At 44.5% G+C, this 26,886-nt stretch overlaps 1 protein-coding gene across 7 annotated transcripts in view; it reads right to left on the minus strand.

The window, feature by feature from the left end:
- The window catches only part of LOC137412188 (calpain-10), a 160,033-nt gene that overhangs the window by 11,325 nt on the left and 121,822 nt on the right, over window positions 1-26,886 (minus strand). For 6 of the 7 annotated variants that reach the window (XM_078784021.1, XM_078784020.1, XM_078784022.1 and 3 more), the window contains 4 exons: window positions 5,168-5,547; window positions 4,871-4,979; window positions 4,388-4,502; window positions 4,093-4,224 (listed from right to left, as the gene is read on the minus strand). In XM_078784021.1, the coding sequence (XP_078640147.1) occupies window positions 4,093-4,224; window positions 4,388-4,502; window positions 4,871-4,979; window positions 5,168-5,547 (736 nt within the window). The remainder of the gene's footprint in view (window positions 1-4,092; window positions 4,225-4,387; window positions 4,503-4,870; window positions 4,980-5,167; window positions 5,548-26,886) is intronic. The other variant, XM_078784025.1, reaches the window with a different exon arrangement.

The raw sequence follows: 26,886 nt of genomic DNA on the forward strand, positions 1-26,886 counted from the left end.
CACGAGATTTTCCAAGGTTTGGACAGGAATCGCTTGCCATGCAGTGACAATAGCCTGCTGCAATTCATGCACAGAGGTCGGCTGCTGGTCCAAGTGGTCGATTTGACGCGTTAATTCTGCCCACAAGTTCTCTATCGGATTCATATCCGGGGACAAGGCAGGCCACTCCATATGCTCTACACCACGGTCAGCAAGAAAGTGTTGGATCATGCGAGCACGATGAGGCCGTGCATTGTCATCTTCTTTTTCTTTTCTTTTTTTTCTTTTTTTTTGTATACTGAATCGAGGCTCGTGAAAGAGCTAACATTTATTTCACAAACAAATCAACCAGACAAACAAAATATACAAAAAGAGGGAGCGGAAGACAAGATGGGGAGAGAAGGGGAAGCACACAACCACAACATTTGAGAGCAGGGAGAAGTGTGGGAGGGAGAGGGCTTGGGGGGAGGAGGTGTGGGAAGGGGGGTGGGGGGGGGGGGAGAGGTATAAAACACAAGGGGACCGAAATTAGCGGGGGTAGAAAAGATCAAGGTTTTGGATGGGGGAGGATAAGAGATGGTGGTGAACAGCTGTTTTAAAGACCTGGAGGGTGGAGTGGGATTGAAGAGAGTGAGGGAGTTTGTTCCAGAGGTGGGAGAAAAGAGGAATGAAGGAGTGAAGGTGAGCAGAAAGTCTTGATTTTGGCAGTTTAACCATAAGAGGGTTGCAGGCAGATCTTGTGCGACCTGTAGGAATATTTGGGGGACAGAGCCCAGAGAGAGCTGGTGGGGCAAGGTCAGAGAGGAGTCGGTAGAAGACGGAAAGACCACCAACCTGCCTGCGGTGAGTGAGTGAAAGGCCCTTGGAGTTAGCTTCATCGCGGGAGATTCCAATGATTCTGAACGCTTTGGTTTCAACAGCATGAAGACGAGCTAGGTGTGAGGCAGGAGCACCAGACCAGAGGGGAGAGCAGTATTCCATAGAGCTGCGGATGAAAGCCTTGTATGTGGTGAGGAGCTCAGGTGTGCCAAGGAAGGACTTCGCACGACGGAGGATGCCCAGTCGGCGACTGGCTTTGGAGGCCAGATTTGAAATGTGGTTTTCCCAGGAAAAATCATGGCAAATAGTGAGACCCAAAAGCTTGAGTGACAGAACTTCTTGGAGAGGATTATTCAGAAAGTGGATGGGAGGGTTGTCCAGTCGGTCTTTTCGGAGAGACATCGTAAGAGTGTGAGATTTATCAGGATTGAAAGACATGTTCCATTTGTTTGCCCAGTCTGTGATTTTGCCCAGGTCTGCAGAGAGTGAGGAGGCTGCAGACTGCCGATCTGAGGGATGAGGAATGGAGCGACAGAGAGTAGAGTCGTCAGCAAAGAGATAGAGAGGATTTTCGAGAGAGTCAGAGAGATCATTGATGAAGACCAGAAAAAGCACAGGGCCCAGAACACTACCTTGGGGAACTCCAGCCTGAACAGGAAGAGGAGATGAGAGAAACCCATTCAGGGCCACACGTTGACTACAACCAGAGAGGAAGTCCGCCAGCCATGCGTGGAGATTTCCATGGATACCAAAGGAGGAGAGTTTGGTGAGCAGAGCAGGGTGCCAGACCGTATCGAAGGCACGTGAAATGTCAAGGGAGACAGCTCTAATTTCCTGTTTGGCATTGAGGACCTCCATCCATTGTTGAGAAAGCAGAAGCAGCATGTCCAGAGTAGAGTGACCAGGTCTGAAACCAAATTGATGATCAGAGATCAAGCCATTGGAGAAGAGGAAAGATTTCATATCTGAAGCAATGATGGATGACATGACTTTGCAGATAATTGGGAGAAGGCTGATTGGTCTGTAGTTGCTAGGATCTGTTTTTGCACCTTTTTTGTGCAAAGCGGTGATGTTGGCTGATTTCCAAGCAGATGGCAGATGACCTTGAGCAAAAGAGAGGGTGAAGAGAACAGAAAGAGGGAGTGAAAGAGCGGAAGAACATGATTTTAGGACCCGTGGGCTGATGCCGTCAGGACCAGTTGCAGAATCAGAGTCGAGGGTTGACAGAAACTTTTCCACCTTGCCAGGAGGAAAGGACACAGAGTCCAGGAGCAGCTGGGTACGACTGGGTACGGTGGGTACAGAGAGGGATGGGTTTGGGACACAAGATTTAGAGGCAAACACAGAGTTGAGGCATTCAGCCTTTTCATGTGCAGAGTCAGCCGTTAAGCCGTTTGAGGTGAGGGAGGGGATGGAGGGGGAACAAACACCAGAAACAGATTTGACCAGACGCCACCAGGATTTGGAAGAGGGAGACAGATAAGAGAGTTCGGTCTTGAGAATGGTGAGATATTGTTTCCTGGCTCTCCTGAGGGTGGACACACACTTGTTTTGGGCTTTGTGAAAGGAAATGAGATTTCCTTCCGTTGGATTTGCTTTCCAGGAGACGAAAGCAAGTTGTTTCAGGGCAACAGCCTCACCACAAGATTCCGTGTACCATGGACGGGAGGAAGGGTATGACAACTGAAGACGAGATGGGATAAATCTGTGCATGAGAGAGAGCAATTTACTTTGAAAGAATTCCCAGGATGAGTTGATGTCAGAGGCGGTAGAGATGGGAGACCAGTCCAGATGATTGATGGCTGCTTGAAGACCGTGCCAGTTGGCCTGAGTGAAATGCCAGACTCGTCGACGCTGAGGAGGCTCTCTGAGAATGGTCAGAGAGATGTCCACTTTGACAAGCACATGATCAGATGAGCCGATTGGAGCAGAAGAAGAGCAGCAGACATTTTCAGGGAAGTTAGTCATAACCAAGTCCAGAAGAGAAGATGCTCCGTTGACTGAGATCCGGGTCGGGAAATTGACAGATTGTGTCAGTCCCAGTGAGTCGCAGAAGTCCTTTGCTGAAGAGCCATGGCTGGTGAGAGAGGTACCCACACCCAGCCAACTGGCATGGTGACAATTGAAAAGCACCACGTATGAGGAAGAGAGAGTTTGGATGGGTAGATAGAAGACTTGAAACGAAACGAAGACTCGAAACGAAAGATAGAAGACTCGGATAAAAGACTCGAAACGAAACAAAGTTTCCTCGAAAGGCTGCACGAACAAATGGAAGCAATGTTTCTTCCAGAATGGCCCTGTGCTTGAACTGGTTCAGGTTTCCATTCAGAACAACCAGGTCAGTTTTGCCCCCTGCATGAAAAGCAGCCCAAACGGTCACCCCGCCACCTCCAGCTTGGACTCTTGGCACTATACAATCTTCGTTGTAGGCTTCATGCACTTGTCTGCGCACTCGGACGCGGCCATATTGACGATAGACCAGAAATCTAGACTTGTCACTGAAGGTCACGTGATTCCAGTGTCCTGGCTGCCCTTGACGGTGCTCTCTGGCCCACTGCAATCGGCGCTGGCGGTGTTGTCTGGTCAGGCGTGGCTTTCTCAGGGGACACCTGGCACGATAGCCTGCTTGAACCAGTCGTTGGTTGACTAGCCTTCTGGATACAGGCACATTTGTCAGTTGCTGCCACTCAGCCCTAAGCCGATTAGCTGAATTGGTACGGCCATTGCAGACTAACTGGTGCAGCTGGCGATCATCCCTCCTTGTGGTTCTGCGGGGACGTCCTGACCTCGGTATTGGAGTAGGGACACCCCTCTGAGCATTTCGTTTCAGGATCTTTGACACCTGACCTTGAGTGATGCCATACTGCCGAACAATAGCACGCTGTTTCATCCCGGAATTTCGTAAAGCCACCACTAAATGACAAACAGCATTGTCCAGTTGACGGACCATCTCCAGGGGAAGTGGCAATAACTTTTGTAGACGTGCAGCAGTTGTTTTCCACTAATACAGAACGCAACAACCCTTATATACCCGATTGTGAAGCCAATCGTCAAATGTACCTGTCCGTACATTTTGTCACGCCACCTGTGATATAATCCTGTTATTGACTTCTTTCTGCGACAGACAATCAGTGACATGGTTCTTTTAACAAAGAAATCACCGAAGCATAAAAGAAACTCACCAGATTGATATACCGAGTTGAGAAAGTAAACCCAAGTCAAGAAAAAAAAAAAATTCCATATTAAATGCCAAGTCTGTATATTGAATGTTCACAGTTAAAATTATTTTCAGACCTTGTTCCAAGCCCATTCTCAATGGTTGTTGAGTCTGCCAGGCCAGACATTCTGTCACAAGCTGTCTGAGCGGCCTCATAAGACTCTGAATGTATTCTCGACTCTTTCAAATGGCTGAGTTTAAACCAGGGTCTGCATGAAAAGACGGCAATAATATCGGTGCATCAATTGCATTGACTGCCACAATTAGGAGAACAATAAACTAAAACACCAATTCAGTATCATAATCATGCAGATACTTCCTCTTGCACCCACTTTTCTCACATTGAGCATTCCCTTCCCTTTCTGTCCTCACCTAAGCTCCAGTTGCTCATCAGAATATGCCTGCAAAAGAAAGCACTGGGAGACATTATGTCGGTGAGTACTGGGTACCACCACATAACATCCAGGAACCAGGTGTCCGCGCACGTCTGCAAACACAGGAACCATCAGCAGCTAACCAATCTACCAATACAAAAGCACCACTTCACACAAATGGTTTCATTTCTCATCACTATGAGAAGTGAAATTGAAAGCACAAAAAGGGGTTGTATGGTTTCGTGACAAAAGGCATTTCAATGTTAATGTTATACAGCTTTCTTTGGCTACAAGAGCATGGGAGTTCATCTACTATATAAGAGAGATTTCCAATATCTTGGCAATGTGGGGGGTTGAAATTGTAATTTCCCAAACGAATGAATGATAAATTAATGGCTCACCATTTTGAACTGTTGCTCCCATGAGTGGAAAACTATTTTCATTAATGCATTTGAGCAGAGATTAAGGCTATGACACTCACACACTGCAGAGGCATGGTGGTGACGAGGAGTTGATAGAATGGGTGGTTGTTTCCTCAGAGAAGCCACACACTCTCGTGCTGCAGCAGGAAGTTTTCTTTCACATGAAACCTAGAGGGTAAAAGAGCAATGGGGCTGAGAAGGTGTTATATCGGTCGAGTATCAGCTTTCTCGATGTTCTACCGAGGAATATCAGCTTATATCTAGAAAACTCAAGATTTTGGATAGCTGACGGTGAATTAGTCTTGTTTTGATCAGAAACATTAACTTTGAAATACTTTTTGGTTTGTAAGACTCACAAAAGCTTGGTCATCTCTCCATACATGAAGACCAAGAGCTTCCATCTTGGGGCAAGGTATTATTCGGCATGCATTGGCACCACAATTGCAGTGATTGCAACTGTTTGTCAAAGTGCAATGAGAAACAAGGGTTCCCCTCTCAATATCACTGCTGTCAGGGCAATTGATGGTAGCGGGGTGACTGAGAGAACAACCATTCTGGTTTCTAAAATGCCAAGAAGGCAATGGCTGACTGAGCACCAACAAAATTTCTCCCCCATTTGGCAGGAGCAGAAGCGCTGGTGGATTGAGGCAGTAATGGTAAGAGTTGCGGTTGCCACCCGATGTGTGTCTTGATTTCCAGGTCCCTACTAGTTGTTGTTGCCACCGCAATGAAGCACCTGTAAGAAGATAGAGAGGAAAGGATGAGAAGACAGAAAGTCAGAAAGAGAGACAAAGAGAGTCCGAGAGAGGGAAGTGGACCAATAAAGAGCGAGAGAGAGAGCGAGAGAGAGAGAGAGAGAGCGAGAGAGAGAGAGAGAGAGCGAGAGCGAGAGAGAGAGAGAGAGAGAGAGAGAGAGAGAGAGAGAGAGAGAGAGAGAGAGAGAGCGAGAGAGAGCGAGAGAGAGCGAGAGCGAGAGAGAGAGAGAGGGAGAGCGAGAGAGAGAGGGAGAGAGTGGAGAGAGAGAGAGAGAGAGAGAGGGAGAGAGAGAGAGAGAGAGAGAGAGAGGGAGAGAGAGAGAGAGAGAGAGAGAGAGGGAGAGAGAGAGAGATAGAGAGATAGAGAGAGAGAGATGGGAGAGAGATAGAGAGGGAGAGAGTGGAGAGAGGGAGAGAGAGATGGGAGAGAGAGAGAGAGAGAGAGAGAGAGAATTGAATTTGCAGCACCATTTATTTCACAAAAACAAACCAGGTCAAGTCAAAATTTTACAGGAGAGAAAAAATAGAAAACAAACAAAAAAACAACACAGTTCTTAAAGTAATTATTAAAAAAGAAAGACCAAATTCGATTCATTCACAACACATAAGGCTTCATTAATACACCATTTGCACTCAAAGAGTTTGACATTTTCATTCGCCACATAATAATCAAACTCTAACCTTATTCTTGCAGACACCAGCCCTTTAAACATAGGAACAACATCAAACCCATGGCCATTATCAATTTTAATTTTCCTTGATTTATATATTGCATATTTTGCTATAGCAACTAAGAAGTTTAGGAGAACACCAGAGTCCTCGCAGGAGGGTCTGAAAGGTACACCAAAAATAAAAGAATGTGAAGTGAAAGGAAAAGACAACTGATCAAAAAGGTGTGTGAGAATCGAGAAAAGAGGTATTAGTCTTTCGCATTTCACATAGGCATGAAAGAGATCCTCCTCTGTTCACAGAAGGGGCATGCTACCGGTACTGAGCCATCAAGGTGATGAACAAAGGTGTTCGTAGGGAGAGCACAATGTGCTAATCTCCACTGGATATCTGATAGGAACCCATAAATAGGTAGTTTGTACATATTAGGCCACAGTGGCATGGCAGGAGATCCTGGCCCTAACCTTTCTGACCACAAGGCCACTCGTGCCACTCCGGAGAAGGGTGATGCTTGGTTTTCTTGAAGGAGCTTGTGAATACCCGCCTTTGTTGCCAAATGAAAAGGAGATACAAGTTCACCATTCGACTGGAGAGCTGGGAGCACCTTAATTTCAGGGAAGGACAGCCGAAAATCCTCGACATTGTTTCTACCTTTCCAGCCAATATTTAACTCCTTAAACCTCCTCTTGACGATGCGTATAATTTGGCTGACAACACGCACAGATCTTAAACCAAGAATGGTCGCCACCCTGCCAGCAGACATCCATTTTGTCCCATATGTATCCCTCAGGTCACAAACTTTGCCAATTCCTCCTTGAGTAAATTCCCTAATCAAAGTCGGACTATGAGGAATGCATGGAAAAAACCCGTTATAGAAAATAGGCTCTTGGATAAACATCCGGCAATTATAAGCCTCAAGGCAACGATGAACCCCAAAACCTTTCCAAACTTTCAGCAAACCCTGATAAAAAATTGGGATTGAAACTAAGCTGACACGGTCAAGGTTCACCAGGAACAAGTGCCTATCATAACACAGGCCTCCCGCTTGTTGCAACAAGAAAAACGCAAATGAGCGCCAGGGCAGCTCTTCAGCATGCAACAGATGTTGCACAGACTGTAGGCGAAAAGCCATAAGCCGGGTGGGCACATCCACAATTCCATGTCCACCCTCCTTCCGAGGATGGTACAGTATTTGAGGCCGAAGCCAGTGGTATCCATTCCAAAAGAAATTAATCAAGACCCGCTGGATGGCCTGAATCAACTCCTTGGGTGGCTGCAAGGCAATTAGTTTATGCCATAATCTTGCTGCTATCACGTTATTTATAACAAGAGTGCGGCCTTTATAAGAAAGAGATCGCAGCAGTCCTTCCCATCGTTTCAACCGGTGTGTAATTTGTTCAATCATTCCTTCCCAGTTCTTCATTTCTACTTCCTGGTTGCCGAGATAGACACCAATATATTTGACCCCATCTGTTTCCACTCTAAAATATGTGGGAGTGACGGTGGCAGTGTTAAAGAAAGGTTATCTGAACCGCACCATAAGGCTACTGTGGAAGTGTAACTCAGTGTAACTTATTGATTAAAGACTGGTAACGATTTCGTAAATGGATGCCAAGAATGTGCACGCACATGGTAATCTCTTGTCCACCTGGTCACAGCCCCTGGCTGGAGCACCCCCCTATCGTTTGGTAAACGGAACTCACAGCAGGAGGGGAGCGAGCTGATGCCAGGACTTGGTGCATGCATGACCTCGGGGCATTAGCGGAGAAAGGATTAACATTCAGCGGACAGGGGATTAACTCCAGTTTGTCCATATAAATCCGAGCAAACGTTGAGTCAAGGAGACTTGTGACCAGAAGCTCTGACCGACGGAACGGACGAGCACTCATCATCAGACCCTCTGCCCGACGGGAGTGGCGGAGGAACATCGGCCGAACGAGAAGGACCATGCGAAAAGAGTTAACCTGGTCCATTGAATTAAGCGGTATTATTTGGTAATGGAATGAAGTGAATAACCAGTTAATAAACCAGACCTTTTGTAAAACCTGTGTCCGGTCATTGGAGTCTTGAGTCTCAGCAACCAATTCCCTGACAATTTGGAGGCACCGCTGACATCAATTGTACACAAACAAGTCTTTAAAAGGTGAGTGTGTCTTGTTTTTGTCCAATATGATTTACGAACTTGGAAATAATTTTGTACATACATGGGGGAGGAGGTGGTCTGGGGCTTCCTTGCGCACCGATGCCGCGACATAGGATAAAGAATGGTACTTCGATAAACGATTGTAGCTATTATTCGTGTTTTTCTAAATGATTTCTGGAAATACGTATTTTTTGCACTGTCTAAATAAAATGCACCAGGTCGGCGCTGGCCATTAAGGGCCTTACTGTGACCTGGGAGCAAACGGAGCATGTGTGCACCATGCGACCGCTTGCTTCCAAGTCGTGTAAGGCCGGTACACTCGTTTACACACGCGTACACGTGTAAAGTAGTTTTTTTTTTTTTTTGCACTTGTTCAAAGCACGCGACTTGCTCGGCGTGCGACAGGGAGCCGGGAAATGGAATTATATTTACTAGGGCATGCCCGTACTATATATAAGCTAGGACGTGCCCGTACGTGGGTGCCCGTTCCTTGCCAAAAAAAAAAAAAAAAAAAAATTTGTGTAGGGGTGTGTGTGTGTAAACATCCTAGGGCGTGCCCGTACGTGGGTGCAAAAAAACATGCGTGCAAACAACAACAACAAAAAAAAACTTTGAAACCACGTGGCAGTAACGACCACAGAACCCCCCCCCCCCTCTATTTACATGAATGGTTTGGTCCATTCGCAACGACCACAGAACCCCCCCCCTCTATTTACATGCAATGGTTTGGTCCATTCGCAACGCCAAAGCGAACGGCGAACGGCTAAATCGCCATAGCTCGGTAAGTACTTGTCCGATTAATTTCAAACCTTGAAAAGGCACATCCTCGGGTCCCCAGCAATATACCTGGCAAGTTTAAAGTATATCGGACCCGTGGTTGTCGAGAAACAGCGGTCACAGACAAACATACAAACACACATACACACATACACACATACACACATACACACAGAGATTAATGGAATTATAGATAGATATATATATATTTTTACCTCATTCCAATTTATGGTATTGCGACAAAACGGCTTATATCTTTGGAACGACTGGTCGGATTTAGACAAATTAAACGGAATTGTGTAGGACGAAAGCCGTGGGTCCAAAGTGAAAAAAAAAAAAAAAAAAAAAAAAAAGGGGGGTGGAGGAGAGAAAATTTTTTTTTCAGTTTTCCCGCCATGTCTAAAACTCGTTCGATCAACAAATAAATTCATGACAGACAACCCCACCTCATGCCGGTCCAGAATTATTGTGAAAGATGGCGATTGGATGAAAATTGCATACCAACACTCCCTCACTGTCCCTCATGTCCATTCCGGCACCCTGTCTCTTGCTCCCGCTCCTTCTCCCTCCCCTCCCTCTAGTTCCCATAGGCGGACGTTTTGCGAGAAGCAAAGCGTTTTGCAGGAAGCTTCCAGGAAGCTTCCAGGAAGCAAAGCCAGGGCTGTTGCTTTTTGTGTATTTTCTCTGCGCCCCATACTCGCAGATTTGGTTGGTACAAATATTTTATTGAAAGGTGAAAGATGCTTTTGTGGAAGAGCAATGGCAGACCACCCATTGTCACCACTTTCATGAGCTCAGAGAAATAAAAAATTCCAAATTCCACTCTGATGGCTCAGTGGAAATCGGCAGCAGAGTGGGAATCGGCAGACAATGGAACAGCTAGCGACGAGTGTTTGTGAGTAACAACCACCCTCTGGTCGAGGCTCATAGGAGGGGTGATGCTTACTGATTCGGCACGCTTACAATAGATATTAATGGCGAAGGTTGTGGTTGGTTCGATTTTGCGAAATGGACGTTCTTTGAACGGGTTAAATGAGAATTTTCATATTGGATGATAAAGCAACGAAGAGTTTTGTGGGATTATGGGGTCATATCGCGACATCATGGGAAAGCTGGTGTAAATGGTGGGATGTCAGAGGTAATGGTGTGGTTTAATGTTCACACTGTTTTGGAAAATAATGCTCGATGCAACATGATCCTAAAAAGAACCCATCCCTACATTAAGGATCAGGAAGGGAAGGAATGGAAAATTTGAAGTATTAAAGTTACGGAACTCAAAATGTCTGGGTTTGGATGTAGTCATTAAAGGATTGTCATTCATTGGTTTGATGATGGTCCTAATATTTTGATAAATGTTTGATAATGGTCCTGGTAATTTTAGTCCTAGGAATAATATTGCTAGTGGTTTGTCTGAAGATTTTAATGGGATTTTAATAGGATTTTAATGGGATTTTAATGGGATTTAATGGGATTTTAATGGGATAAATTGGGAACATTCAAATGTTGGGTTGTGCTAACGTTTCCACAACGTCGCTACAACGTTTCACTTTCGTTGTTGCAACGTTTTGCTCCAACGTTTTGGGAACATTCAAATGTTGTGTTTTGCTAACGTTTCCACAACATCGCTACGTTTCACTTTCGTTGTTGCAACGTTTTGCTCCAACGTTTTGGGAACATTCAAATGTTGTGTTTTGCTAACGTTTCCACAACGTCGCTACAACGTTTCACTTTCGTTGTTGCAACGTTTTGCTCCAACGTTTTGGGAACATTCAAATGTTGTGTTTTGCTGACGTTTCCACAACGTCGCTACAACGTTTCACTTTCGTTGTTGCAACGCTTTGCTCCAACGTTTTGGGAACATTCAAATGTTGTGTTTTGCTGACGTTTCCACAACGTCGCTACAACGTTTCACTTTCGTTGTTGCAACGTTTTGCTCCAACGTTTTGGGGACACTCAAATGTTAAGTAAATCGGATAAGAATTCACGAGTTATTTAATTATTAGCGATTAATGAAGTACTTATTTAATTAATTACATTTCTTATTAAATTACAGTAATTACATTACAGTAATTACATTACAGTAATTACCTGAGGTAATTACAGTAATTACAGTTCCGGTAATTACAGTAATTACAGTAATCATTACAGTAATTGCAGTAATCTTATTACAGTAATTACATTACATTAACTCAGGCACCTTTTGAGTAAGGAAGCTGATATTTGGACATGACACTGACCAAGTGATGTGGCTGTCAAGGAAAATTTTGATTTATTGATTAATCATTTAATAAATTAACTCGTTGATTTATAAATGACTTATTTAATTAAAAGTCCTCAGAGATACATCTTCGGATGAAATACTTGCAGATTGGTTATGCTATGAGCCAATTGATTAAGGAAAATATTTTGTGATGGCCATATTGGCAATTTCGTGGCCATATTCGTGGCAACTCAGTTAGTGCCACTGCACCTTTAAAATGCATCCCTGCGTTCATTTTTCGATCGATTGAGTTGAAATTTTGAACAATCGGATCTGGACTGTCGTTGTTAACGACTCTAGCACGCACTCGTCCAATCAGGATGGAGCGGTATGGTCCCCGGATCATCACTGCCCGCAGTTTTTAATTAATTTTACTTTTTCTCTTGGTCATATAATTTTGAAGACATGCATGTCATGATAGAGGAAATGTTTGTTCTGTAAAACGGAATAAATGTTGTTTATTTGTGTGGGTGTGTATTTTGTGTATTTTGGATATATTTTCACGACTAATTCCAGTTATCGTCCTGCAAAATGTCTGCTCGTTCTTTTTCCTTTGAGTCGTAAATTCCTGTTGAATTCTCATTAAAATGCGGAATTAAGTACGCTGTGTGATAATGGAGATCCTTGATGACGAATCAGGAATAGTGAATGAGCAAACAAATATCACGGATGGTACACCGGATAAGGAAAATGTAGATGAAACCCCTTTTGCTCAGGTGCTGTGCAGCGCTGCACAAAGATCCATATGAGCGGGGCCTGGGTGCTGTGTAATTAGTACACAAAGAACCAATTACTAGGGTGCTGAATAAACACAAAGATCCATTTTTTGAGCTGGTTCTCCCGGTGCTGTGATTTATTCAAAGAACCAAATTTTGTAAGAATTAAGATATGATTTTTCGACATTATAAATACTTTAATATATGTAACGATTTTTGTAACGATCGTCCTGCAAAAGGTCTGCTCGTTCTTTTTCCTTTGAGTCGTAAAATCCTGTTGAATTCTCATTAAAATGCGGAATTAAGTACGCTGTCTGATGATGGAGATCCTTGATGCGAATCAGGAAAAGTGAATGAGCGGACAAAATTTGGGAGAGGTCTTACACACGGGTTTATCTATTATTCGTGTTTTTTTTTTTTTTTCTCTAGCGATCTGTAAATAATGCATGTGTATGGAAGAAGTTGAATGATATGATTGGATATTCTTCACACTTATGGAAGAAGTTGAATGATATGATTGGATATTCTTCACACTTATGGAAGAAGTTGAATGATATGATTGGATATTCTTGACAATCATGGAAGAAGTTGAATGATATGATTGGATATTCTTCACACTTATGGAAGAAGTTGAATGATATGATTGGATATTCTTGACAATTATGGAAGAAGTTGAATGATATGATTGGATATTCTTGACAATCATGGAAGAAGTTGAATGATATGATTGGATATTCTTCACACTTATGGAAGAAGTTGAATGATATGATTGGATATTCTTCACACTTATGGAAGAAGTTGAATGATATGATTGGATATTCTTGACAATCATGGAAGAAGTTGAATGATATGATTGGATATTCTTCACACTTATGGAAGAAGTTGAATGATATGATTGGATATTCTTGACAATTATGGAAGAAGTTGAATGATATGATTGGATATTCTTCACACTTATGGAAGAAGTTGAATGATATGATTGGATATTCTTGACAATCATGGAAGAAGTTGAATGATATGATTGGATATTCTTCACACTTATGGAAGAAGTTGAATGATATTGTTGCGAATATGGAATTTGGCCTCCATATCCGCTTGTAAATATTCCCCTATTTCCCCAATACTCCCCAACTATCCCCAATCCCCCATTCCCTAGTCCCATTGTCTGTAAACAACACTCTGTAGAACCGACCTTCCCCTTTTTCCCCCATTAAATGTCGTGCCCAGGTCCACCGCATCTCACGTAGACAACTTTCGGACATCTTGCTAGTTATTCTTAGTCTATGTCAGTTAAGGACTCCTTTCCATTAATTCTGACTCTTCGTTGCACCAGAATGTGATTATATGGCACCAGTAGTGAGTTTAGGACCTTCCCATACCTCCTTCCATCTTCTTCCCCAAACAACAACAATAACAACAACTACAGCTACAACAACAACTACAACCACGGCGCGCGGGGGGAGTGTGCGTCCTCCCACCAGCTCGGTTAGCCGCCATGACCATGCGCTCCACGGGGTTACCACGAAGGGGCTCCCTGTCAGCCCCTCGTCAAGGGCGGAGCCGGTAACCCCCCCGCATGCACCCAATGAGAAGCAACGAGCCGATTCCATCTGGGCGGAGCTAACGAGCCGAGGGCGTGTCACTCCCCGCCGGATATACGCAGCGACTGACCGGATGTGAGATGAGATGCGCCCCGAGCTTGAGAAGACAAGAGAGCCACCTCCGAGCGCTGAGAGACCTCCTGCATCTTTTGGGCCGCGCTATCCTGTCCCTGAGCACAAGGTGCACCTTGTGCTGGCCATCGAATACCCGCTTTCCTTGCCATCAATCCCCGTGTGAGTCAGCCTTTTGTCCCGTTTATCTGTCGTCAATTGGGGTTAATATAAGTGTGTCTAAGTGCCTGTCTTTCTATGATGTCCCTCTTGTAGTTGTAATCTAACCTTCCGAACGAATATAGCCTCCTCCGGGGGTCTTGAGAACCGTATCCCTGGTGTCATGTCATTTTAATCCCAGCCGTGTGTCTTTTCCTTCATTGATCTAGCGTAGCGCGATTAGTCAACGTTCGGGTATAATCGGGTAACTTGTGCAGACGTGGTCATACCAAACCGCTCGGTAAATAACATCCACCACCGCGTCTGTAACAATTGGTGTCGAGGAGTGGAATTCGAACCCGGGACTAAATTTATTAGGCCCAAATTTGTAGTAGAATCAATTCGGAGTGCGTTTCCCGCGCGAAATTATAACGGCGAAATTTGATTTTGTTATACGGAAATAAAAACCCGAATTTTGAAAGTCGCGCTATGGCAGACCAAGACAGCTGGGGTCCGGTAGTGGAGAGTGAGGCAGGGTCGGTCCAGGACCAAATTGAGGGACGCGAGGAGAGCGAAGCAGCGAGGGTAGCAAACGCACAAAATGGCGCCTCGCTGGTCACCGCGCCCGCGACCGTGGCAGCGCCCCCGGTGGATTTGAACTTGTTTTTTATGCAAATGAAGGCCCTTATGGACAAGAATAAGGAAGAAATGGAAAACAGAATAATGGTGGGAATGAGGGCTAATAGTGAGCGATTGAAAGGCAAATTGAGGGACATGAGGGACGAAGCGAGGGGTACCGGTGAGGGATTAGACAAGAAATTTGGGAAATTAGACAATAATTTTAAGGGATTAGACAAGAAATTTGGGAAATTAGACAATAGATTAGGGGAAATACAGGAGGGGTTAACGGGGGTAGAAAATAGAATGGCTGCCCAGGAGAATCAGATAGAGGGAGTGAAAAATGGGTTAGAGGGGTTAGAAAACAGGATGGAAGGCAAATTGAGGGACATGAGGGACCAAGCGGAAAGGGAAGTTAACCAAATGGGGCAGCAGATAGAGGAGGTCAGAATGGGGGTAGAAGCCAAACTGGATGCTCACAGGGAGGAAATGGAGCAGATGAGGGTGGCATCTGGGCAGGAGATGCAAGTGATGGGAGAGGAGATCAGGAGAGGAGTGAGTGAGGAGGTCGGAGGAGTGCGCGAGGAGGTGAGGCACTGTAAGGAGCACATGGAGAAGGAGGTGAGAAAGGGGACTGTAAAGTTACAAGAGGGCATAGAGGACCTGACGCAGGAGGTGGAGCAGTTGACGGTGGGACAGACGGAGTTAGTGGAGCAGGTTCAAAGGAACACTGCGGTATTAGGAGGTTTAAAAGCGACACAGAAAGAACTAAAAGATGACTTGGTAGCGACGAAGAGGGAATGTCAGATGGTACGTGAGGGACTGACAGCGAGGTTGGACGAGGTGGTAGAGGTAATGGAGACGAAGGACCGGCAGGTGAGGACGCACCTGGAAACGGTCAAGGTAGCCTTGGAGGACGAGCTGGAGGAGACGTACCGGGGAATAAAAGAGGTGAAGCAGAAACTAGAAGAAGTGGAAGAAGGGATGAGCGAAATTAAGAAGCGACGGAGAGGGAATAACAAAGAGATAAAAGAGGAAGTAAAAGAATTGGTCCAAAGTCTGTGTTCGGATCGTGATGATGTGCTCATTAACCGGATGAGGGATTCGCAGGTGATGGAGGAGAAGCGAAGAGAAAGAGGACCCGGTGTAAGTGGTGACCAATATGGTCGTGCGTATGATGCGCCAGGTGATTTAATAAGTTTGGGGGTCGAGATGGACCCGGGTGTTCGTGAGAGGCCGTTGGTGAAGTGTGCGACAGGTCTGGTGTGCGAAAGAGGAGGTGTGCGAGAAAGTCCGACTCTGGGGTGTGTGAGGAAAAAGTGCGTGCCAAGGAGTGAGGGTGCTGGCGAGAGTGAGTCGGTCGTAGCGTGTGTGCGAGGGAGCACATGGAAGCGCGGTGTGGTGAGTGTTACAGAGGGTGTGACGGGAAAGTGTGCGCAAGAGTGTGCGCGAGAAAGGTGTGTGACGGACAGGTGCATGAGGGAAGAGTGCGCTGTCAGAAGTAAGGAAGAGTGTCCACCTGTGGTGAGTGTTACAGAGGGTGTAACGGGAGAGTGTGCGCGAGAAAGGTGTGTGATGGACAGGTGCATGAGGAAAGAGTGCGCTGTCAGAAGTAAGGAAGAGTGTCCACCTGTGGTGAGTGTTACAGAGGGTGTAACGGGAGAGTGTGCGCGAGAAAGGTGTGTGACGGACAGGTGCATGAGGAAAGAGTGCGCTGTCAAGAGTAAGGGTGAGTGCGCTGTCAAGAATGGAGGTGAGAGTAGTGAGAGTGAGTTGGTTGTGACAGGTGAGCGAGGATGTACACCTGGGATGGAAGGATGCACACCTGGAATGGTAGAGCGTGAGTGGGAATGCACGCTGGAGTTGGTGGTGAGGCACGTGGTTGGGTGTGCGAATGAGAGCACACCTGTGGTTGTCACAGAGGAGGTGACCGAGGAGGGGGCGCGAAGCGGTGTGTTGGTGAGGTGTGCTACCAACGAATGTGTGCCAAAGTGTTCGGTGGTCAGGTGTGTGACCAAGGCTGTGAGTGGAATGGGTGTACCTGGGTGTGTAAGGAAAGGTAGCATGGGAACGGCTGGATGTGTGAGCAAGCAAGGGGTAGCATATGCATGTAAGAATCCAGGTGAAGCATCGACGTTAGACGGGGTAGAGTTTAGAACGACTTATAGCCGAATCGGGCCCTCGGTGCGTGCCGGGCTTCGCGTGCCGCGAGAGCCAGCGGGGATCCGAGCCACGGCGGGTTCGAAAGGACCGCCATGCGCGATCCACGCTGGGCCTTGCTTTGAACGGCCGCGTCTGTGCTCCAATAGGTGGAGCGGGCGGCTGGATAGGAAGGGTCGTCATGGCGACCACTTTTTGTTGAGGCAGTCCGGCAGGTCGAGATCGGGACATTGGATGGATCCGTGCCGAGATGGTGCGTGGGATCTCGGCACGGGTAAGCCCCCGTCCCTGCACCGAATGCCGGACGCATCCAGCCGCTGGCACAGAACAACCCGCATTCATGGCTTGGCTTTACGAAGCCGGGCTTTGGACAGGAATTGGCGCACCGAGAGGCATTAGTGAGTAGACTGGGTGATGAGGTTAGTGTTTTGGCCCCGAAATTATAGAAAAACAAAATTTGATGATTGGCAAAGGATTGGCAGTAGTGATTGGCAGATGATGGGTAGTGATTGGCAAATTTTTAATTTGTTGAAATTTGATATGCAAAATTAATAGTGAGAGACCCCCCCGATGTGGTGGGATGGCAAATCCACCATCCCTCACAGGTGGGGGCAAAGGAGCAATAGATTATGGGGTGTATGGCAGTGAAAACTAGCCCGGGTGGGTTAGGTTATATTGATAGGGCTCTAGAAGATGACATTAGGTGACGATAAGGGTAGTTAGTGACTGATACCTGTAGTGGGGACGCAGGTAGCTTAGTGTGGATTATAATGACGTGGGAGCGCAATAGTTTAAAGGGACGACTGGGAAGCGCAAGTTTCAGAGGGGAGTAGTTAGCTGAGATGATGCCGTGTGTGTGAGAATTGAACAGGTGTGATTGCACAGGTGTGCAACTGGACAGGTGTGTGGAACAGTGTGTGAGTAATGAGTGTTGTGGATCAGCGCGAATGCGCTTGGGGAGAGAAGGGTGCAGGTGGCACCAGGTGTGAGAGCACAGGTGTGCAAGTACAGGTGTGTGGAGAGAGTTGGAGTAAGTGGTACGGAGTGGTGTGCATGGTGCGAAGGTGTGGATGGGGAAGAGTGGACCCCTTTCACGAGTACCCGGGGCGGGTAGTGTAAGTGTTAGGTAGAGGGTACAGGTAAATTGTGGTAGGATATTGGCATCTGTGGTGCGGTTGCAGAATGGTGTTGTGGATGGGTGCATTAGTGTTGTGGAAATGGCTGGGCGTGTAGCCTGTTAGTGTGTGTAGTTGGTTGGGCACTCCACCACTGTGAGGATGTCGGCCAGGTGAGGCCGCAGGTGGGCTCTGGGAGCCGGTAGTTGTGAGTGGGTGCCTGAGGATCCCGGGTGTGGATCGGGCAGCCCAGTGCCAGAGAGGGCACCGAGTGGGGAGAGTGCCAGAGGGCCTTCCCCAGGTAGTTAGGTGAGGGTAAGGAGCAGGTAAGCTCGGAGGCAACTGCAGTGGTGGAGGTGTGCAGGTGGGTAGACCCACTGGGAGAGGTACACGCCACAGCCCAGAAATTGTGCGAGGGCACCGGGAGATGAATCGGGGGAGTGAGACCCCAAATTGAAAAGCACCACAGTTTGGCCAATGGGAATTGGTTTTTAGAACCCATAGTGTAAGAGGGCCAATGGTTTGGCCGGAGGAAGACCCCGGGTAGTGTAAAGTTGTAAAGTCACTTAGGAAATAGTTAGGATTGATGAACCTGTCGCACCATGCGCAGCCACTTACCTGTGGTGATGATGATGACTCCACACCTGTGTTTTCTTTGTTTGTGTTGCAGAAGTAAGGATTGCTGTGAGGATTTGTGAGACGCATCACGACGTGGATGAGACATTGGGGTGATTCCATCTCTCCCTCCTTAGGAGGGACTGATGATGAATTGGTGATGGCAAATTATGATGTTGAGTTGGAGATGGCAAATTTTGAGGAAAGTTGAAAATGGCAAATTTGATTGGTTAGGAGGGAGAGAAGACGAATTTGGTTTATGGGAGGAACGGGGAAGACAGTAGGGATGTTTGTTGATTTGTAAAGTAGATGTTTATGGGTAGTGTTGTGTTGTGTGGATACAGTAAGGGGTAAGGGAGGGGCCATGTAGGTTACCTGGTGGGGGGGGGGGGGGGCGTACGATAGAAACGTACCTGTCTCACCTGGTTCCCATGTGCCCCCAGTGTGCATCATCTTATATTGCGTGCACTTTTGCGCCCTTACCACCTTACTCACTTGTCTTCTTCTTTTGTCTCCCACCTCCGAGGATCTGGCTTTGGGGTAGAGAGAGAGGAGAGAGAGGTGCTGGCTTCGCAGTTGTGGGCCTGCACTTTCGCTGTTTGCTGCCTGGATCGATACACCATATGGACCGCAATGTTTGTGGCCACCCACCATGGACCGCGGTTCTTATGCGGCCAAGCACCACCCGTGGATGGACCTATGGGTCAACGTGGCACCTATGCCATACAAGGTGAACCACTTATAGTTGGCCCCCTGACGGCCACAATACAGAAATGGACGCGGTTGGCGCCTTTCTTTATTTTTGAAAGAAGTAAGAAGGCCAAGTGCACCACACGAAGGCAAGACCAGCGGCAGAACATCGGCCGGCTGCGACACCACACAATGATTCATAAACACTTTATTGGTGCACCGGATGGTGCTCACTGTGTGATGGGGTGGTGCTTGATGCTTGGAAGGGGTGCTCTGCACATTATTAAAGGCCGTAGGCCACAGAGCACTCGTGGGTTGGTGTATCGATGCTGGCATGCGTGCTCTCTCTATGCATAACATCTGCATGTGTTCCTCCAAAAACAGGTCCTGGATCGTAGTGTAAATATCAGCGTAGTCTTGTGTAAATAATGCTCCCTACCGGCTGTATGTTTAGTTTGAGGATTCTTTCCGGATTCGGTTATCCTGTGGGTGTGTTTCTGTGAGGAGAAGGGTGCAACGTCGCAGGGGGACATATTTACTCATTTGTGAATATCTGTAAAACTGTCGCACTCAGGGTAGAGTTAATAGTAGAGGGAACTACATTGCGTGCCACACTAAAGTAGGTAAAAATTTATCGGGTCGGGACGCCCCGAGGGTAGAGAAGGGTGCAATGTTGCGAATATGGAATTTGGCCTCCATATCCGCTTGTAAATATTCCCCTATTTCCCCAATACTCCCCAACTATCCCCAATCCCCCATTCCCTAGTCCCATTGTCTGTAAACAACACTCTGTAGAACCGACCTTCCCCTTTTTCCCCCATTAAATGTCGTGCCCAGGTCCACCGCATCTCACGTAGACAACTTTCGGACATCTTGCTAGTTATTCTTAGTCTATGTCAGTTAAGGACTCCTTTCCATTAATTCTGACTCTTCGTTGCACCAGAATGTGATTATATGGCACCAGTAGTGAGTTTAGGACCTTCCCATACCTCCTTCCATCTTCTTCCCCAAACAACAACAATAACAACAACTACAGCTACAACAACAACTACAACCACGGCGCGCGGGGGGAGTGTGCGTCCTCCCACCAGCTCGGTTAGCCGCCATGACCATGCGCTCCACGGGGTTACCACGAAGGGGCTCCCTGTCAGCCCCTCGTCAAGGGCGTAGCCGGTAACCCCCCCGCATGCACCCAATGAGAAGCAACGAGCCGATTCCATCTGGGGCGGAGCTAACGAGCCGAGGGCGTGTCACTCCCCGCCGGATATACGCAGCGACTGACCGGATGTGAGATGAGATGCGCCCCGAGCTTGAGAAGACAAGAGAGCCACCTCCGAGCGCTGAGAGACCTCCTGCATCTTTTGGGCCGCGCTATCCTGTCCCTGAGCACAAGGTGCACCTTGTGCTGGCCATCGAATACCCGCTTTCCTTGCCATCAATCCCCGTGTGAGTCAGCTTTTTGTCCCGTTTATCTGTCGTCAATTGGGGTTAATATAAGTGTGTCTAAGTGCCTGTCTTTCTATGATGTCCCTCTTGTAGTTGTAATCTAACCTTCCGAACGAATATAGCCTCCTCCGGGGGTCTTGAGAACCGTATCCCTGGTGTCGTGTCATTTTAATCCCAGCCGTGTGTCTTTTCCTTCATTGATCTAGCGTAGCGCGATTAGTCAACGTTCGGGTATAATCGGGTAACTTGTGCAGACGTGGTCATACCAAACCGCTCGGTAAATAACATCCACCACCGCGTCTGTAACAATATGATTGGATATTCTTCACACTTATGGAAGAAGTTGAATAATATGATTGGATATTCTTGACAATCATGGAAGAAGTTGAATGATATGATTGGATATTCTTCACACTTATGGAAGAAGTTGAATGATATGATTGGATATTCTTGACAATCATGGAAGAAGTTGAATGATATGATTGGATATTCTTCACACTTATGGAAGAAGTTGAATGATATGATTGGATATTCTTGACAATTATGGAAGAAGTTGAATGATATGATTGGATATTCTTCACACTTATGGAAGAAGTTGAATGATATGATTGGATATTCTTGACAATCATGGAAGAAGTTGAATGATATGATTGGATATTCTTCACACTTATGGAAGAAGTTGAATGATATGATTGGATATTCTTCACACTTATGGAAGAAGTTGAATAATATGATTGGATATTCTTGACAATCATGGAAGAAGTTGAATGATATGATTGGATATTCTTCACACTTATGGAAGAAGTTGAATGATATGATTGGATATTCTTCACACTTATGGAAGAAGTTGAATGATATGATTGGATATTCTTCACACTTATGGAAGAAGTTGAATAATATGATTGGATATTCTTGACAATCATGGAAGAAGTTGAATGATATGATTGGATATTCTTCACACTTATGGAAGAAGTTGAATGATATGATTGGATATTCTTGATTGATTGAATCTAATTGATTGAATTTAATTGAATAAATTTAACTGAATAAATTGAACTGAATAAATTGAATTGAATATATTGATTGTTTGACTGATGAAAATGCGGTCTCAAGAAAGAAGCTTTGATATCTTTGCGAGATATTATCAATGTGGAGACAACCTGGGAAAATTGAGCAAGGTGGTGAGTTTATATACAGATATATATGTGCGGTTACCATTGTGTGATTTCCCCGTCAACAGAGCGGACACCTGAGGATTCACCCATTTCATACTGACCCTCCGGCTCATCTGCAAATACTGATCTGTGAGATTGGATTGTGCAAAAGCCACAGCTGAGGGAGACTCTCTGGAAATCACCGTGTGAACAGGTGGAGAGATCCTTCCTGGAGGTACGAGTGAAGCTTTAGAGGAACCTGGAACAAGCTACAACACATCCAACGCTACTTTGATAAAAGGCAGAATGGGAAATGGAGCCTGCAAGAATACACAAGGACAACCAGAGATTCCACAAAAAGGTACTTGTACACATCATATGTACGACCGCTATGGTGCCGAAGCTATAAGGCAGGTCGAGAATTGGTATTTGTGGACAAAGGGACATGATGAGGAGTTTCCAAGAGATGGTACATTTGAGCGAAGTCGATTGGAAAGATTGGAACAAAGATTGAAAGCCAGGAAGAGACAGAATCTAACGGTAGACTGGCTTGCATTCCATCTTTGGGATGGTGAATCCAGACAACGGGAACAGCAAGAACGGATAACGGATCTAGAACTTAAAATAAAAAGGATACAGGATACAGTGGAGGAGACAAATGCACAACTGCCCTCGAAATTAGGAATGAAAGTGACAGTTGTCCCATCTGATTTCCAGTTGTCTCCCCAAAAAGGACGGTACAGAGAATTTTTTCGTGTTTCAGGAGATAACGAGAGATTGCAGTGGCAACTCAGGGATGTAGAGATGCAGCCCAGCAATACAAGTGCACAGGTGCACAGATCAGACAACGACAGAAACCGGTGTTTCAAGTGTGGAAAGATGGGACATTGGAGAAGAAGATGTCCGTATGTCAACAGGAAGACAAGTTAATCGGGTAAACCAAGATCAAGGGTACCAGTGCTGACCGATACCTCAGACAATGATTAGGCCTTCATTGCGACAAATCCCAAATGACGATTGGCCTCAACAAATTAGATTACTGGACAAACATGAATAACTGTCGATGATTCTTGGGTCTGAAAAGTTTTCGGAGCAAGAATTATTCATTTTTTTCTTTTGCTTGTAAGCAAATTAGTAATTAATTGATCACATGCCGAAATTGGATCTTTTATGTTGAGCACACAATTTTAAATTTACAAAGTTGGAACAATTGCTTTGCAAATTTTTGAAACCAAGTGACAAGGGTCACATGATGATCAGGTGGGAATTTCGGACTATTGTTTCGCATGATTGATAAGTCAGTGGTCGACTGACATGTAAATGGGTGTGTAGTCAAATTTGGATAAATTATTGTGGGAACTGAAAGGGTAATTTCAATGTGACATCATAGGGGTTTTCTAAGAATAAACTTTTTGGTCCATTTGTGTATTAGCATTTCTAAAATTGAAGGACAAATTTTATGAAATTGAAATAAAATTGACACCCATCTTGATCTGTAAATAATAGTTCCAACGCAAACAAATACGCATAATGCATGTGTGTGTGTATTTTTGTGTGTCAATGTTAGTGTTTTTTATTGTTTTGTGTATCTATCTTACAAGATTGTTGACACCGACAGTGTGCCTGTCTGGAAATGGATAGTTTTATGTGGATGGGATTGAATATGCAGAGAATCCGTAAAATAAAATAGAAATATAATTTGATTATGAACATTATCTCTTTTGTCAAGGGAGATGGAATATAAAGATTTGATGTGCTGGGTTATGAGCAGCCATTAATTAATAGTAAAATTGTGAGTAATTTGGGGATTCCATTTTTGATAGAATTTATATGAGAATAACAGCTATTTATGGATATGAGCTTCATAAAAAGAAATGAGGGAGTACAAAATTAGCCAAATTTGGGAGAGGTCTTACACTGACTTCCCAGAATACTCTGCTCACGGATTTATATATATATATATATATATATATATATATATATATATATATATATATATATATATATATATATATATATATATATATATATAAACTTGAATTTTATCAGCATATAAATTGTGCTGTATGTATGGATGTGTATTAGGCATAGATGATATGGGAAAATAGTAAAGAAAATCTTGCTGATTTGAACTATTGTGAGTTTTAAAACGGAATGCATTGTGAATCTTAAACCAAGGGGCAGACATGAACGCGCTGTTACGTTATTTATACTCAGAACGCGATGTCACGTGTACCTGCAACATATTTGTTAAACTCGCACACCTATATTGGCATACTGGTGTCAGTAGTACTCACTGGGTGCATAGAAATGGATGAGCAACAGTTAAGGGGGTTTAAAATAAAAACACTTACTTGGATATTTTCTACAAAAGTATGGGTTTCAATAAGTGGTAGCTGTACACATGGGATTCATCAAATTAAGTTTTGGAGTTCAAACAAAGTCACTGGTTAACAGATGGGAATGGATAGTAAATAAATTCTTCGATGCTGGGTAAATGAAGTGAGATATTACAAAGACTTATTAGAGCTATTGTTCTTCCTTGCAGCAGTGGGAGAAAATTTAGATCCAACATAATGAATCTATAAATGAATGTGATAGGGATAATATCCTCAATTTGTACTAATTATTTGATTGTGGGTAAAGGAATTAATTTATCGTAGTGGATTGTTAACAAGCAGCCTGAAATGTCCTGAGAGTGTGCATCCATGTAATCAGAAATCCCAGATTTGTTTTTTACAAACAACATTTTGGTAGAGGTCTTATGTGGACGAATACTTGCTTGGTAGATAAAAACGGTACTGCATGTTGGCAGCCACTTCGGTGGCCATTTAGGCCGAACAAATAGGGAGAAACTGTAATTGGATATGTAATTTACAGATGAGTATTTGGGAAGTAAAAAGGGAATTTATTGATTTGGGAGACATTTTTCGAAGGTTTATTAAAGTGTTGCAATATGACATTTGGCAAGGAAAATTATTGGATGGGAAAATTAGATCTGTTTATAAAATGAGTTTGTTGACCCATTGAAGTTAATTCTTTGAATTGTTGTTTAATTAGCATTTTGAGTTCAAATTGGAAATAGTTTGGTAGAGCTTTGGTTAAAACCTTTGGTTGCAGTGTTTTGGAACAAATTGATAAACCGTAGGAGGTTGATAAGAATAGAAACAAATATGGACCTAAAATAGAAAGATTGTTATGATGATATGAATAATACCGAGATTAAAAGAATGAATCAAGTGATGTTGCAAATGAATAGTGAATACAGTAGAATTAAGATAATGGCATAACGACAATGTTATGAGTTGTGTCAATTACAATATCAGTGAACTCATATCACCACGAGTGACACACTGTTAGGGGAAAAAAAAAAAGAGGGAAAAGAAAAAGTGGAGAGGAATTATGGTAATAATACATTATGCTTAATTTGTTGGTTTGGGAAAATTGTTGTTGGGAATTAGGTATTCCCGTTTGTGATTGTAATCATATACAATTTATTTTCTTAGAGTAGTGCTAAAATACCTGCATGAGTTAATTTTTGAACTATATTAACCTGAAAGCAATTGTGGATGCTATTCTTAGTTTAGTAATAAAATACATACCTGATTGAATATTATTTGTGTGACGCATATAAATGAATATAACTTTTTGAATGTGTTAAGGAAAAACAACAAATTGTTGAATGTGAAACTGTCGGAAGATATACATGATTATGCTGATTTCATGGTAAGATGTACCCTATCTGATTCAGTGTGTGCGGAAAGCAGATTCAGATGTGACTGAGCATAAGGATAAGACGAGATCACATTTTGAAGGGAGTGCTAACGGAATTGGGAAGAAGTTCGAGAAAGAAAATTTGTGGCTAAAAATGAAGTTAATCATGGCATACACCCTCTTTCTCAAAGAATGATGAAGACATTCTCCCGTGTAACTTGGAGATGAATGCTTACCTTCACCAAGGAAATTTATGTGACCATTTGCCTGGATCACACTGCAACATATGAAAGAAAGGCGATCACTTACTCTTGTTCGAAGGCTTCGAACATTCATCACATCAGAAGTTGCAGGACAACGACATTTTACCTGCAACCTCTGTGAAATGCGGGGACATATGTTATTACTTCACCAACGTCCGGGGAACCAGCATGGAGCTGCAAACCAATGGCTGTGCCTTTTCACAACAGCTGTGCGCGATTCTGCGGGCCACTCCTGGTATGGACCATGGATGACCTGAACACCATGGTCCCAACATCATTGTGGATGCATCCGGCATCCCTGTTCCACATCTTGCTGGCCAATCAACGTCACACCAATACTTGCTGCCCACTCACAATGAGGGAGGAGGCAAGTCGACTACAACTGGGTGAAGGCCTTGTTCAGGAATTACAATGGTTTACAAAAAAAAGTGGCAAGAATGCTACAAGGAGAGCAGGGTCAGTCTATGACTCCGCAATGTTACCACAACAGCGAAATCCTACACGAAGTAGTGCAGGAGCTATGAAGACATTAGGAGAAAATGTTTCATACCTGAATTCAAACACAAGTGATCAGCCCTTCCTTTCAAACAAAGTCAACATTTGTGTGGAGGCAAACGTTTTTGCCAGATGGTGCAGATGCTTTACAAAACTTGAAAATGAAGTGAAATTGTTGTATCTTGGTGATGGTGAAGTGTTGTTTTGAAAATATATTTGTGATGCAAATGCAATAGATTGAACAATATGGAAGGAGTCAATGACCAACGAAATGTTTTGTGATTCTTGCAGGATGACGGTGTATGCCTAAGGGAATTTGATTACCAAAGTTATGATTATTTACTTATACTCGTAATGATGTTTACTTGCAGTGATTGATTATTTACTTATACTTGTAATGATGTTTACTTGTAGTGATTGACTGTTTACTTATATTGATGTTTAGATTAATGGTTAATATAAACAAAAACAAAAAGATGAGGGAATTGTGGAAGTGTAACTCAGTGTAACTTATTGATTAAAGACTGGTAACGATTTCGTAAATGGATGCCAAGAATGTGCACGCACATGGTAATCTCTTGTCCACCTGGTCACAGCCCCTGGCTGGAGCACCCCCCTATCGTTTGGTAAACGGAACTCACAGCAGGAGGGGAGCGAGCTGATGCCAGGACTTG

This window comes from Myxine glutinosa, chromosome 1, assembly GCF_964187855.1.
Source record: "Myxine glutinosa chromosome 1, kmMyxGlut1.1, whole genome shotgun sequence".
Taxonomy (NCBI): domain Eukaryota; kingdom Metazoa; phylum Chordata; class Myxini; order Myxiniformes; family Myxinidae; genus Myxine; species Myxine glutinosa.